Source organism: Sardina pilchardus, chromosome 20 (assembly GCF_963854185.1).
Source record: "Sardina pilchardus chromosome 20, fSarPil1.1, whole genome shotgun sequence".
Lineage (NCBI taxonomy): Eukaryota > Metazoa > Chordata > Actinopteri > Clupeiformes > Clupeidae > Sardina > Sardina pilchardus.
Window position 1 is genome coordinate 26,892,928 of NC_085013.1, and position 15,739 is coordinate 26,908,666.

The window sequence follows — 15,739 nt, forward strand, 5'->3', positions numbered from 1 at the left end:
TTTATGATTGAGTACAGTACCTGCAAAACTACAGTACCTTTAAGATGATGGTCTATCCAGCTGATTTATCCTCCATGAAATATACAGCCATAACCCTGGCTACCACAGTTGAAATGAGATATGTTGCCTGTTTCCTTCAGGAATTCTCTTGTCCTTGTGCATTCATAGCACTTCGTAGTCACCCATGCTGAAATATTTAACTGATAAGCATTCAACTGACAATGGATTTTATTGATCAGCAAAGACAAAGATAGATCTGAATCATAATCGCTGCGGTGGAGGTGGCAGAATTTGAAGCTGGTGCGCGGGGGTGTATTGAAAATAATGGAATTTGAACGTAATCGAACCTTGAAAGCAGATTGCACCACAGTCAAGTGTGCCAATGTGCGAAAGAGAATTCTGGCCATTTTTCCACATAATTAAAGAGACCCTATGCAACTTTCTGCAGGAGACGATCGCTCCTTGTTTACATCTGGAAGTCTGAGACGAAGAACCACGCTTGCAATTTTTATATTTAAATATAGCCTATACCTGTATAAATATACACGCTAAAGCTGTCGGGGAAGCTCTGCAGAGAAAATGCAAGCATAAAACGAGCGAAAACGAGAAACGAAACCGAAACCAGAGATGAAATCGCCAATCCTGAATAGTTCCTCTTTAACTGTTAGCTGTGGCTTATACATTGATTTTGCAAAAAAAATTCTTCAGCTATGAGGTTGATACATGTGGGCAGTTAATAGTTTTAGGGTTTTGGTTCTTTTAACTCACATTTTTTAACACTGCCCTGCGGCTCATACACAATGCAGCTAATACACAGGAAATTACTGTAGATCTGTGTTTCTCGAGGTCACAGAGTACTGTCAGTATGGAGGAAAAAAAACCCAACCTAGCTCGAGTTGCTACAGCCAATAGCTAGAGCAGCCATGCAACTATTTGCTACACTCTGGGGCCATTGTTGTGATTAGAGATCTATGTCAAATATAGCAGGAATTCTCCTTTAACAATTTAAATCAGTTGTTTAGTCAGCAGTTGTCCTTGACCCAAGCATTAGTTTAAGAAACAGTTATGAAGGAATGTGCCTGCCTGATAACTCGAGGGAAATACTCTCAAAGGCTGTTCTGTTGCAGACATTTTTGTTTTTTCCCCCCAGCAAAGTTTTCTCTGTAAGTGATTTTGTTTTTGATGATAAATTGGCTTGGTAGTTGATTGGCCGCTGAGTGAAATCCCTATAGCACTAGGAATTGAACATCTCTCTGTTTATATTTGAGGAACAAATGTCTGCAATAACATCATGCAATTTTGATGCAGTGCAAACCAGTTATTTTAATCCAATGCACCTTTTTTGTTAAAATGTGTTGAATTGCACCTCACATTCCTCTAACTGTCTGTGACATTCGTAAGATGTAGGCTAGAGGTCCTGCTCCAGTTAATGGTAAACATAGGACTAAGCATTAAACAATTCCAGCTAAAACAAACATATTCCTCCAGGAGTAAGGGAGTAAGGGTGTATTTTAGGTGAGCAGTACCTACAGGCTTACTGTACCGAAAATTAACCGAACTGTGACTTCAAAACTGAGCTATGCCTAACACACCAAACTGTGATTTTTGTGTCGTCCTACCCCTTATGCCCAAGAAGGCAGGAATGTAATATGATTATTCATAGTGTCAATAGGCAATCATTCTCTCACCATACCCTCATCTAATCAAAATGTAACTTATTTATTCATTTGGCTGATGCGTTTATCCAAAGCGACTTACATACGTCAATTATCAGAAGGCCCTGTCTCCCCAGGGCAACTCAACTCAGGGATAAACGTCTTGCTCAAGGGCACAGTGGTATCTGCCAGGAATTGAAGGAATTTCAGGCTACGGACTCCTCTCAGTAAACAACTCAAACAATTTTATAACAGAGCTATGGTTTGACTATGGTTATGTTAACATAAAACTCATTATTTTCAAGATTTTCAACTTTTTAATATATTTTTTTATTCATATATTTATTTATTCTGTATTAATATTGATAACAATGTATATTAACAATTATTACCATAGTAGTGCATGCTAGCACAGCTCCTTACCCACTATGCTACCACCATTTTAACGCATCCCTGCAGCGATGCCCACTGGTCAATGTGCCAGCTGTTTAAAGAATGCTCTGGAATACTCTTCAGACTAGATCTTTAGTAAGATATGATGATTTGCCCCATAAAATGACATGAAAGGAATGATTCACACTTTGAATTAAAACTGTCGATTTTTAATAATGGCTGCATTGAAGAGAGATGACAAATGCTCAAACTGCTTACACCATTACATTATGAAATTGCATCATTTAAGACTCTGAAATAAAAAAATCTTAAAAAAAAAAGTCAACTCATAGAAGCATAAGAGATTCTAAAAGAAAACACAATTACAAAAGAACACGCATCACAACTACTACTCACAAAGCTGCCATTTCTCCCCGATCACCTCTAACTATTTTCAAGGATATCATTGATCAATATATCGATAGTGAATAGTCTATTTATTACAACAGTGAACTGTTGGGACATAGTATTGACATTCCTGACCTAAGTTGTATTTTGTATTGAAATACTGCTTGAAATGTCTTATTTGTTGTCTTACTATGTTAAAAAAAAAAAAAAAGTTAAAAGGAAAAAATTAGAAGTAATGTTAAATGGTAATGCCACAACTGTTCTCACAGTTATTTACAATAGACAAATATGATTTACAAGCTGGGAGAAACATTCAACTGAGAAGCGTAGTGCTCATGCTGTTGTATGTGGATGCTTTTGCTTAATGTTCATATCTATTGTTCTTTTGTGCAATGCAATGGCCAATGACGTATGAATGTGTGAGATCAGGTGAACTCCAGGAATATCATGTTTTCTATACAAAACACAAATTAAAAAGTGTAACAAGGTGGTACATTGCATCTGGAAAAATCACAAATTATGTGAAAAATACATACCATATTTATGTTTGTTCAACATAAAGAATCGTAGATCGAGCTAAGATTCACCCAATTACATTGAATAATGAATATTTGTCTACATTTTCGGACCTGATAGGCTTTAACCTACAAAACCTAACTTTTGCTTGTGTATGATGATACTTGGATGTTTTGTTGGCAACTTATGCTCCATCCTTAAGACGAGAAAATAACTTGGACCTCAAGTTCTCAATTATTATTATAAAGATAAAAATGGTGAACCCAAAAAATAGTTAGAAGCTGGCCCAACAAAGACAGAGGGGGACTTTTGATAATTCAGGTTGGAAAACACACTTGTTCCAACATCTTAACGGAACACATTGTAAAAGCAAAGGTGCGACACAGAATTCTTTTTGACTGTAGAGGAAGCTGAGCTTACAACATGAAGCAAGGGACAAAAATCTACAAAAAGGACAAAGAACTTGGCCAAATCACAGAATGCGCTGCTCTACTTAAAAGCCACGGTTAAGACCTTTTTTTTGGTTTAGTTTGTTTCGAAGTTTTAGGAAGATCCACCATTGATGAATCATCTTTGATTCCCAACTGGGGAAAGAAAGTGGGATGTGGGTATATAAAAAGGCATTGTGGAAGTCGACCGAAAGCCTGAATAGCTTGCTTCGCCACATACATTTGGTTGGTTCTAGGCTGTCCTCTTGAGAACATGAACAAAATAGCATGGTGTTGTGGGCTGGTCAGGTTTGTAGGGTTTGAAGTCACCATAGACATCATGTTCACACTTTCCAGCGAAAGCGCCCTTGAGCAGTTCCTTGAAACTTTCCAGACGGTGAGGGTAGTAGGACAGACGGAATTTACTAGAAAAACAAAAACAAACAAAAAAACAGCTGTTTGGGGTGCTCTACAACTTTTGACCGGTTGTATGTGTGTGTGTGTGTGTGTGTGTGTGTGTGTGTGTGTGTGTGTGTGTGTGTGTGTGATCTACACGATTCATGCAAATTAAGGGTTAATCGGCTAAAAGTGAAAGAGGCCTGTCCCGTCATTCAGAACAAATACCAAAATGTACCATATCTATTGTCATTTACTTAGAAGATGTACTTTGGTTTGTGCTACAGTACCTTGTCTGAACCTCAGCGGAGTCTCCCTCCTGATACTGCAGAGTGTAGTCCAGTGTGATCATGTGGGGCTTGTTGTTCACCCAGAGCACAGACGTGTCGATGTCCTGCTTGAGGTCACTCTGAAAAAGACATCACTCAGTTGAAATCAAAGCATCAAAGCATCTTTCCGTCCTGGGCTTCCTCATTAGAACACATAATATTCTTTAACTTGATGTACATACTCTGGTACAGAAAGAGGATACTATCTGAACATTATATCCTTACTGTCTACAACTAATAAACATGAAGGGTAATTTGAAGGAGCAACATGCTATTTTAGCTCACTCCAAAACACTCCAAGCAGCATTGGGGCCAAGTGTATCATTACTTCTGTCTTCCCTGGGATAATGCTAACATTATTAGCAACCACAACTCTGAGAAGGTTGGTCTACAGCCCTGTAACTTTATTCGAACTAGAAAAGCACTCAGGGTGAAAACCTCCGCCAAGCAAACACCTAACCGCCTCCTAACCGCTATAACTTTTTGAGTTATCTTGTGAACAAACAGACAGACAAACAAACAAGCAAACACACCAACAAACAAACTCTGATGAAAACATAACCTTCTAATAATTAGCGGAGGTAACAAGCCAACACACCTGGTAATAGATATTCTTTCCCTGAGGTGCATTTCCAGTCTTTAGAATGTAGTCATAGTTACGGTGGTCAATGATCAGGATGCCCCCTGGCTTCACCATACTTGCAATGTTGTGAAGGGCCAGCTTTTGGTCACTCTGATCCCCTATACATACAAACAAAGTCACACAGGCACACAATTAGGCGATACAGATGTAATTTGTGTTACAAGACTATATGCATGCGTCAAGGCACTTCCTCCATTGATATTGTGTGTTCTGATGAACATTAACTATTACTTGAGTTCACTATTAAAGCTGTGGCCGCTGAGGGGCATCGGTCAGAATGTGCACACCAAGATTTTCTTCCAACAGGTTTATTGAAGAATAAAATGATTGTCTGTATGTATGTGTAGTGTGTGGTGTGTGTAGTGTGTGGTGTGTATGGGGTGTGTGTGTGGATTTGTTTCTGAACGCACACAAAGTAAGGAATATACATTGAAACACTATATAACGGCTAATTATCTAAACACACAATCATAGTTAACGCTAGCTTTCTCCAGAACTTCTCTTCACTGTCTTAATGAGGCTGTCGTTCTGAAGTCCCAGAGGGCAGCGTGCTCTCTGATTGGCTGGTTTGGAAGCATGCACTAGGCGTGATCAGCCCTTTGTTACAGCCGCCCCCAAATTTGTCCCTGCAAATTTGTCACCCGCAGAAGGGCTGACTGAGTCTGTGTCCACGTCCGTGTCCGGTATGGCGGGAAGGGCAATGAGGCGGGCGACAGGTCGGGTATAAGTTCTGTCCTTCACCTGGACAACAGCAGTCCGAACTCTTCCATCTGCCCCAGGGATGAGACTTGTGACGTGGCCAAGTGGCCACAGGGATCTTGGCAGCTGGGGGTCCACCACCATGACAATGGTCCCCAGTTGCAGCTGTGAGGTATCCTTGTGCCACTTAGAGCGGGTCTGTAGAGCCGGGAGGTATCGCTGAATGAAGTGAGTCCAGAACTGGTCAGCTAAGATCTGGGCATGTCTCCAACGGCGACGACTCAGCAGCTCTGATTCAGAGTACATTGCCTGTGGCAGTGAAGGGTCCCGCCGCCCCATGAGGAGCAGGTTGGGAGTCACTGGATCCACGTCAGCAACATCTGTGGACACATAGCCAAGAGGCTTGGAGTTTAGGACTCCCTCGACCTCTATCAGTACTGTCCGCAGGACTTCTTCTGGGACAGGCTGAGGCTGGATGGTGGCGTACAACGCTGCCTTCACAGATCTCACTTCTCTTTCCCAGACACCCCCAAAGTGTGGTGCAGCTGGAGGGTTGAACTGAAAACGAATCTGGTACTTGGCTAGATGATCCTGGAGAGTGGGGTGCATTGACTTGAAGGCCTCCTGCAGCTCACGCTCACCTCCACGGAAGTTAGTCCCCTGATCAGACAGGAGCTCTGCCGGCTTCCCTCTCCTGGCAATGAATCTGCGGAGGGACATCAGGAAAGAATCGGTGTCAAGACTAGATAGGACGTCCAGGTGCACCGCTCGAGTTGTTAGGCACTTAAACAAGATGCCCCATCTCTTCTCGTGACGCCGGCCTACTTTCACTGTGAATGGCCCAAAGCAGTCCATGCCAGTGGAGAAGAAGGGGGGTTTCATCAGCCTCAGTCTCGCTGGAGGGAGGTCTGCCATTTTGGGCACAGCTGGGTTTGCTCTCCATTTCTGGCAGTCTGGGCAAGAGCGCTGATGACGCTTGACTGCTTCACGGCCTTGCAGAATCCAATATTTACGGCGCAGCTCCGCAAGCAGTCGCTCTGCTCCAGGATGGTGCAGGCTCTTGTCTGTGGCCTGAATGATGAGCTGGGTGACTTTGTGTCGGGGGTCCAGGACCACTGGGTGGATAGCATCCAGGTCCAGCTGGTCGGTGCGACGTAGCCTCCCTCCGACACGAATGAGCCTCACTGTCTCATCATACTCCGGGGCAAGACAGCGAAGCCTACTAGTAGCAGACACAAGTTTCCCAGCTTTCAGGAGGGTGAACTCCTCAGGAAAGCTGTCCTGCTGGGCTGTGCTGAGCACTTGTCTTTCTGCTTCCCGGTAATCATCCGCAGACAGACTGGCCTGGTCTGCCGCCGCCCCGTGACAGGCCCTAGCTACAGCCTCTGTGAGCTCCCCCAGAGAGGAGACCTGGGTGGCATCAGGCAGCACTGAGGTTGAGGCGGTTGTGGAAAAACAGCACACAGTGGATTTTCTCAGCTCTGAAGTGTCTTCTGTCTCTCCCACCGAAGGCTGTGTAGGCCAGAGGTTGGGTGTCTGTTGCAGAAAGTCTGGACCTTGACTCCATCTGCTGTTGCTTGCCAACTCCAGCAGTGTCTTTCCCCGCGTGATATCGTCGGCTGGGTTGTTGGCTGTATCCACATATCTCCAGGCACGGGCGTCAGTCAGCTCCTGGATCTCGGCCACACGGGTGCCAACAAAGACCTTGTATCGACAGGAGTCTGACTGGAGCCAGGTGAGGACTGTGGTTGAGTCAGTCCAGAGGACAACATCACGGATAGGCAAAGTCAGCTCTCTCTGTAGCAGTGAGGCCAGCTGAGCAGCTGTGAGTGCAGCACATAACTCGAGCCTCGGCATCGACAGTTGCTTCTTTGGGGCTACTCTGGACCTTGCAGACAAGAAGGACACCTCAACATAACCATCGGGGCTCTCTGCTCGCAAGTAGGCCACCGAGCCATAGGCTTTCTCGGAAGCGTCTCCAAATACGTGCAGGTCTCTCTGACACTCGAAGGTGTCCATCTCCGGGCTCACGTAGCAGCGAGGCAGTGATATTTGGGATAGGTGCTGCAACTCCTCTTCCCAGCTCAGCCAGGGCAGCAGGACGTCGTCTGGGAGTGACGGGTCGTCCCACTCTCGCTGTTTGTCCCACAAATGCTGCACTAAGACTTTGGCCCGTGTTGTGAAAGGGGCAATGTAGCCTAGTGGGTCATACAAACGGGCCAGGACGCTGTATATGTTCCGCATGGTGGGCACGGGCCTGTCCAGCATCCGGTACTTGTAGCCCAAGGTGTCTGAGCTGCAGTGCCAGCGAAGCCCCAAGGTCAGCTCTTGTGGGTCAGTGCTGGACTCGTTAAGCCACAGCTCACTGCTCTCGGACCTAGCTTCTATCGGTAGGTGGCTGATGACATCCGGGAGGTTACTGGCCCACTGGCGCAGTTCAAATCCACCGGTTGCCAGCAGTGCTGTGAGCTTGTCCACCAGACGCCGGGCTTCTTCTACAGAGCGGAGGCTCTGCAGGCAGTTATCCACATAGAATGAACGCTCTGTGGACAGGCGGACATCCTCATCCGGCTGGCTGTGGTCAAACACATGCTTCTGCAAGGCAAAGCTGGCACAACAGGGGCTACATGTTGTGCCAAATGGCAGAACTTGCCATATGTAGACATTGGGTGATTCTTCTGTCTTCAGGTTGCGCCATAGGAATCGTAGCAAAGGCTTGTCCTCAGGGAGCAGCCTCACCTGATGAAACATGCCCTTGATATCGCTGCTTACAGCGATTGTGTGTTCTCTGAAGCGCAGGAGAACGCCCAACAGACTTGAACTGAGGGTGGGGCCAGGTAACAACAGCTCATTCAAGTTGTATCCCTTGTACACATAAGAGCAGTTAAAGACTATCCTGTTCTTTCCGTTATGGCTTACCATATGATGCGGGATGAACCAGGATTCAGCTGCATCTCTCAGCTCCTCTTCTGCTACTTTCACTGCATAGCCGGCCTTCTCCAGCTTGTCAATCTCTGCACAGTAGGCCGCTGCTCGCTTTGGGTCTCTAAGCAGACGCCTCTCAGTACTTCGGAGATTGGCTAACACAGCCTCCTTCGGTGCCTTGAGCTGTGGCATGTTCTTCACCCTAAGGAGAGGGGTGGCGTAGCGTTGAATACCATCAACACTGACGCGCGTAGTCTTTGCTTCTAACAGGTGGATGGCATCCTGATCCTGTCTAGAGCGTGTGACGAGCTTCTCACTCCTGTAGGGGAGTACATCTAATTGCCACAGTCTCTCAACACTCTGATGGAGCTCAGCAGTGGGTGAAAGGGAGATGTGGAGACACTGCTGTGCTGAAGCCTGCTGCTTGATCTGCTTTGTTGGCCCTTGTAGCGCCCAGCCCAGCCTTGTCTTCACCGCTGCAGGTGCTCCCGGGGGACCCAGACGCACTTGTTCCACTGGTGTGATGAGGTGGGGGTAATCAGACCCGATTAACAGCAGAGGACGTACTCGGTTCAGCGCCTTGAGAGGAATGTCTCTTAAGTGCTTGTGCTTCCTCTGAAGTGCTTTGACGGGGTATGTGTGCTCCGCCAATCCCAGCTGATCAGCTGTAAAAGCCCTATTGATCTTGAATGACTTCTGTGGCTGATCCACTGGGGAGATGGAAAATGACACCGCTGTACCACGTAGCACTCGGACATCCTGCCGGACAGTCCGAAGTGCCAGGTCTTCGGTCTCACCGGTGAGCTTGAGACTTTGGGCTGCTGCGGGCAGGAGTATGGTCCGCTCCGACCCATCATCAAGGATTGCGTATGTCTCCAGGGTGTGGGCTCCATTCCGCAGCAGCACTTTGCTCACTTTGAGCAGAACCTGGCTGCACCCTGCCCGCCTGTCTAGGTACAGGATTTCATTAGTTGTGCTGACGAGGCAAGATGTGTTCTCCGCAGGCTTAGCATTCACCTCGTGCAACACTCGCAGATGTCTTCCCTTACACTCTTCACACAACACTTTGAGACCACATTGAGCTGCTTGGTGCCGGCGGGCACATCGCCAGCATGCCTTGTTAGTCTTGATCCAAGCAGTTCTTTGGTCCACTGTGAGCTGTGCAAAGTTTGCACACTGGTTGAGGAAGTGCTGGTTGTGGTTGCAATAGGGGCAATACGCGGTCTTCTCTGGTGGCTTGGCAGTGGCGACTGTCTTGGTTATGGCTTGAGTGTTCTCAGACTGATCTGTTGTATGCAGAATGCTAGTGTTCTTTACCCCTTTGCCTTCACGTCGTCGCTCTGTCTTGGGCCCAGAGTTGCTCTTGTCCTCTCTATGCAATGACTCGTATACAGTCTCCTGAATTTTCAGCTCGTAATTGAGCCAGTCTGAGAAGTGTAGGAGGCTTGGGACGGTGATGCGCATGGGGTACAAGAACCTCTTGAACTCTGCCCGCATGTCTTGAGGCAGCTTTGACAGGAGCCTCGTCACATGGGAACCGCAGCTGAGCTCTGTCTGTCCACTGTCCCCTAGCTGATCTAACATGCCTACCAGCGCTCTCACTTTCAGTGCAAACTGCTTGAATCCATTGGTGTCGCCACGTGCAATACTTGGGGCTTCCATCAGCTCTGCAATCCTCCTAAGTGATAGCTGGTGTGGCTGTCCATAGTGCTCTATTAGACTGGCCATCGTATCTGTATAGGGCTGTGGAGAGTTTGTGTACGAATCGGCGATGAGAAGGGCCCCTTCATATTTAAGGTGGTCGACCAGGATCTGATACTTGAAGCGCTCTGATGAGTCGACTGGCAGCAGATTGTCCAGGGCCACCTTGAGTCTTGCGAACTCCCTCGGGTCCCCTTTGGAGAATACTGGAATTGTGGGCTTCGGACCACGGTACACAGGGCTTGGGCATTGGGGAGGTGGCACCTGTTTGGTCTTCAGGTCCCGCAGTAGTCCGGTAAGCTCTGTTACCAGGTCCGGCGCCATGGGTGGTTGCTGGGGCACGTATGCATTGCTATCTATTACAGGAGGTGGTGGCGGTGGCCAGAGTCCAGTGTCTGTAGGCAACACGTGTCCACTGGTCAGTGGAGGTGGCGGCGGCGGCAGCAAGGGGAACGGTTCCGAACTGTCATCCTGCTGTATGGGACGTGGCCATTGGGGTTGTGGAGGGTGGAGAAGAGACTGAATTCGTGATGGTGGAACTGGCTGCGTGGCTCCCTCATCAAGTCGCCTGTGTAGGTCCATCATCTGTCGCTGCATCTTCTGATTATCCTCCCGTAGTTGATTCAGTGCATCGAGGACCTCCAGCGTGGCTTGTGAGGTGGGCTCACGCGGGAGTGAAAAGGGTGTGCTCTGATACAGGGGGCCAGTCGTGTTTGGTAGGCGCAGGTACTTGGTGTCCGCTCCATGTGCAGCCCCCAAGTCCTCATCTAATGCAGGGGGAGTGAGAGGTGTCATCCTGGCATATCTCTCAGTATCTCCATCCATGCTGTGGTAGGGGCGCTGTTGCTCGGAGGGGTACTCTGCATGCTGGGGAATGTAGGCAGCCCGTGGTTTTGGTGGGAAGGAGACTGCATAGTCATCCATCCAGGCTGGTTGGTGAGTCGTTCGTCGGGGACGAGCACCAGGAGGGTGCTGAGTTGTTCTCTCTTGGAACATCTTTGGTGAATCCTCAGTGGTCACAATAATCCTCGCTGGGGCCTCCAAATGTTCTGATGAACATTAACTATTACTTGAGTTCACTATTAAAGCTGTGGCCGCTGAGGGGCATCGGTCAGAATGTGCACACCAAGATTTTCTTCCAACAGGTTTATTGAAGAATAAAATGATTGTCTGTATGTATGTGTAGTGTGTGGTGTGTGTAGTGTGTGGTGTGTATGGGGTGTGTGTGTGGATTTGTTTCTGAACGCACACAAAGTAAGGAATATACATTGAAACACTATATAACGGCTAATTATCTAAACACACAATCATAGTTAACGCTAGCTTTCTCCAGAACTTCTCTTCACTGTCTTAATGAGGCTGTCGTTCTGAAGTCCCAGAGGGCAGCGTGCTCTCTGATTGGCTGGTTTGGAAGCATGCACTAGGCGTGATCAGCCCTTTGTTACATTGTGATATCTATTTATCTATAAAAATAAATAAATGCATGTTACGTTGATAACACCATGTCCTTAATTATCTGGGAGACTTTCAGGTGCCTACTTACAGGGTCACTTATCACACATCCCACTTAGCATACAGGTCAAGCATAATTTCAGCACCCAACATGATAAGATACATAACAAGACTATGTAATTTGAAAGTATTGTCACCCAAATATCCACACTTGCACAAAAAAAGTGTGATGTAGCATTTTCAAACACGCATTGACAAGTAATTCAACCAATCATACATATTTAAATCCAACCCCTCTCCTCTGGTGAATGGCCCAGCACACCCCTGTGTACATATTATACAATTCCTACAGAAGCAGTGCAGCTAGGCTGTTACAATGTTCAGTAAATCACTGGAGACAGTGAAACTGTGGATCGAGGATTTCATTTAACTTGGTTGTAACTGGTCCTGCATGCTGTCAAAATGATCATTTTGTTTGATGCTTATTAATGCAATTAATTTGCAAAAGGTGTTGAAGTGTAGGCCAAGCCTGGTTTGTGGTCATTTGTGTTTGTGCATCTGTAATGGTTGGAAGAGGCTATACTACATTACCTTTAAAATCTGGCAGATGAGCAAACGAGTTTCCCAAGCAGATGACCGCATCAAATCCACCGCCTGGCTTCTGAACGTCATCCTTCAACGAGAGCCAGTTGGCCTCATCGATAACTGTAATAACATCAACAACATCAATGTTGTACGTGCCAAACCCAGAGTTGACACTGGCATTGATCATTGGTGTAGAACTCTCTTACCCCATTGGTCAAAAGCTGGTTCCCTTCTTCTGTCCCATCTCTCTTTTAGGGCATACTTCAGCATTTTGTCACTGGCGTCCACGCTCACCATATTGAATCCCTCCTCCACCAACATGATGGAGTCCACTCTGGACAGAAGAAGAAAGAGGAAAAGCAGACATGTTACTTGCTATGAAAATTATAAAGAAATAAACTCTTGGCCAAACTGTGAACATTTCTTCACTATGAAATAGCCTTGGCAAATTAATATTTGAGTAACAAAATGTACTACTACTACTACTACTACTACTACTACTACTACTACTACACAGAGGATACTGTACAAGTTCAAGGACACTGTACAGTACCTAACAAAACAACATCATTGGAATTGTAAAACTTTTATTTGCACCAAAGTCCACTACACTGACAACTAGCCTACATTTCCGTCATTTAGTCACACTTGACAGTTGAGGATATATCTGATAATATGCATGGCATGGTGGACAGAGCCCTATGGCTCTGATGGTGGAAATCAAATTCAAACTGTCGCCCAAGTGAGGAGGTGAGGAATAACCAGAGCTCAATTCACTTAATCAGCTGGAGGCTAGTGTTATACTAGTCGCACCCTTTGTAAATAATACCCAATTTTCCGGTCCAGTTTTTTGGATAAGGATGGGGGGGGGGGGGGGGGGGGTCTATACAAAAATGTCGAGGCATAGTCAAACTCAGGTCTCATACTTCAGAGGGTTTAAAGGCACCCATCTCGCCCAAGTGGATTCTTTCTAAACTAAGGATGGGTGTGACGACCAACATTTTTCGAACCAGATACAGGACAGCTGCCACTTGCAACTGCCCAACAGCAGCCTAGGAGGCTATTATTAGCTAAGGGTGAACATGTCAACATTTTACTGGAGACGGGGAGAAAAATAGCACAGCAAGGAGAAGAGGAGCCTTGGTAAAGATCGATTGAATTGAAGTATACATGTGTGAATACTCACAATTTGATTGATCTTTTAACCTTTGAGCACTTAGCCTTCATAATCTTTTGCAGCAGGTGGATATCATCTACACACCAATTTTGGCATCTAAGCCATGAGGTCTTCTGGCCTCCTGCACTGCATATCATTTACAACCCTTAAAGTTCACAGAGCTGTTACTACAAACAGATTCCCTCGAAATCCCTGTAGTTAAGACCATGATGCATATCTATCTATTTTAATGTGTGAAACATGACCAACCCAATATGTGAATGATCGCTTGTGAGTGAGTGAGAAATGACCGTGTGCTTGCTGGAAATGGTTAGAGAATATGTTCATGGGAGAACTGGAAAACACTTGGTGAGGACCATCAAGAATTATATTCACTGGTGTCAAATAATCTGATACATGCTTTAGTGATCAGACAATACACCTAATATTTGCTGCTAAAAATGATATTACCTTGTTTATTAATGTTCAGAATCAATTCTGCTTCTGCACAAGGCACATTTTCTGTACATGCGTTAACAATTCAGTAGCCTATGGCAGTAATAGACAAGCCAGTAAGCAGATCATGTTGCAGTGGCCTACTATCATGGAAAATCCACATATGGTACATTTTCGAGTAGGCCTAAATTGAGGATAAGGTTTTTGCAACAAACAGTAGGCTACCAAGGAAGAAAGTGCAGCCATACAATACATTCAATGCTAAGTGGATAAATCCTGCTCAAAACTATTGAATGGTCCAATCAACAAATCGGTGTAGGCCTACAGCCTGTGTGTGTGTGTGTGTGTGTGTGTGTGTGTGTGTGTGTGTGTGTGTGTGTGTGTGTGTGTGTGTGTGTGTGTGTGTGTGTGTGTGTGTGTTTCCCTACAAACTTGCACATGGAACGTGTCTACAAATATTACCCCATGTGCAGCCCCACACTGCATGGACACACTTGGTGGCCTGCGCCCACCTGTGCAGAAATCGGAATGTTTACCTACATGAAATCAATGCGAACCAAAGTAGGCCTGTGCCAAACAAGTACCTGGCTCCGCCCAAAAAAACTAGCTCCCATGCAGCTGGTTATCAATATGGCTCTGGTTATATCAAGCTAGAACAAGTAGCCTGCTGATGGCAAGGTAAACATCCTGCCCTACCCTAACGGCATGACGACTGCATTTTAACTCGTCTGTCAACCACCTGGGGGTGGAGTAAACATGATGCAACTCTTTTTTACCAGTGTGGTCTAACAAAACCATGCTGTGCTGTATAACAGATGGCATGAAATCTCCATTGTCCATGAACTGCTGAGACGCAAAGAATGTTCTCGCCTAAATCCAGACACTAAATGAACAATAAATGTCTACAATAATATTGTTATCAACAACATTGCATAAGCAAAATGGCATGCTGTGACTAAATAGAAGGGTGGCAATAACGCTAAAAAACAGGATTTCCAAGTCTCCGTAACATCCCTAACCTGTTGCATCTGTAGACACACTTCTCTGCAGTTCGATCAGCACTGTAACCTGACGTTAACCAGAGGGTTTATCATCATGGTCAACCATCACAAAAAGGTAACGTTACTTCAGTTGTGGTGGCTATGCAACAAGGAAGAGACGCTTAGGCTACTGAAAGTCAGAACCAAAAAGACCATGTTGGTTTAGCCCACTGCTAGGATTGCCATTTGTTAGATGCATGGAAGAAGCTGCAACTGTGAACTACTAGTTGTTCCACCAAGTCTCAACAGAAGAGTTGACGTTAACATTGACTGAAAACCTAGCCTTAACTCTGCGTACAATTAACTAACTTGGTTGTAAACGTGTCAGTGAATTCTTGACATACCCCGTTCCGCAGGCTACATCCAGGATCTTTTGACAGCCATGCTTTCTCAGCAAAGACACGACCCAACTTTTGTATTCTTCTGTTCTCTTTCTCGTGTCTCCAATGTAGAGCTGCCACACTTTTGCTGCTTTCCCATCGGCATATTGATCTGGAAGTCCAACTACACCCACACCAAGAGAACGCGTACGAAAAACACTGTCGACGCTCATTCTGCTGAAAACTGGCGCTAATACTTTAGAAATGTGTCTAAAGACAGCTTTCACGTACTTCTATTCTTCCGCAGAAACACTTTGTCATTATGAATCGCCACCGTTACAATATATACCTTTGCTATGCCAAAGATGGTTACCAGGATTTCCAGACAAAACTTTGAACCAATCAAAGGCTAGATTGTATCCACGCCTATGGCTTCATTGGTCATCAAGTAAGCTGCAGCTGACGTTTTCGGTTCACCCACCTGTTATTTCATCGAATTGGCTGTTTCCTACCATGACGTGGAAAAGCTTTGCAACCCTTAAAGTGGCAACTGTGATTGATGTAAAATAAGTTGTCTGCTTTGTGTGTAGCCTACCTAATATTGGCCTATAGGCTACTCTTGGATGCAATTAGTAAATCAAATTAGGCCTATTACAAA

General features: G+C 45.7%; 1 protein-coding gene across 1 annotated transcript; it reads right to left on the minus strand.

The window, feature by feature from the left end:
- Positions 1–2,235: 2,235 nt before the first annotated feature.
- Positions 2,236–15,406, minus strand: gnmt (glycine N-methyltransferase). Its single transcript, XM_062522450.1, has 6 exons — positions 15,106–15,406; positions 12,316–12,443; positions 12,116–12,229; positions 4,703–4,845; positions 4,066–4,184; positions 2,236–3,804 (listed from the first exon to the last, which is right to left on the minus strand). The coding sequence occupies exons 1-6, from the start codon at positions 15,312–15,314 to the stop codon at positions 3,633–3,635; spliced, it is 885 nt and encodes a 294-aa protein (XP_062378434.1). The 5' UTR covers positions 15,315–15,406; the 3' UTR covers positions 2,236–3,632.
- Positions 15,407–15,739: the final 333 nt, after the last annotated feature.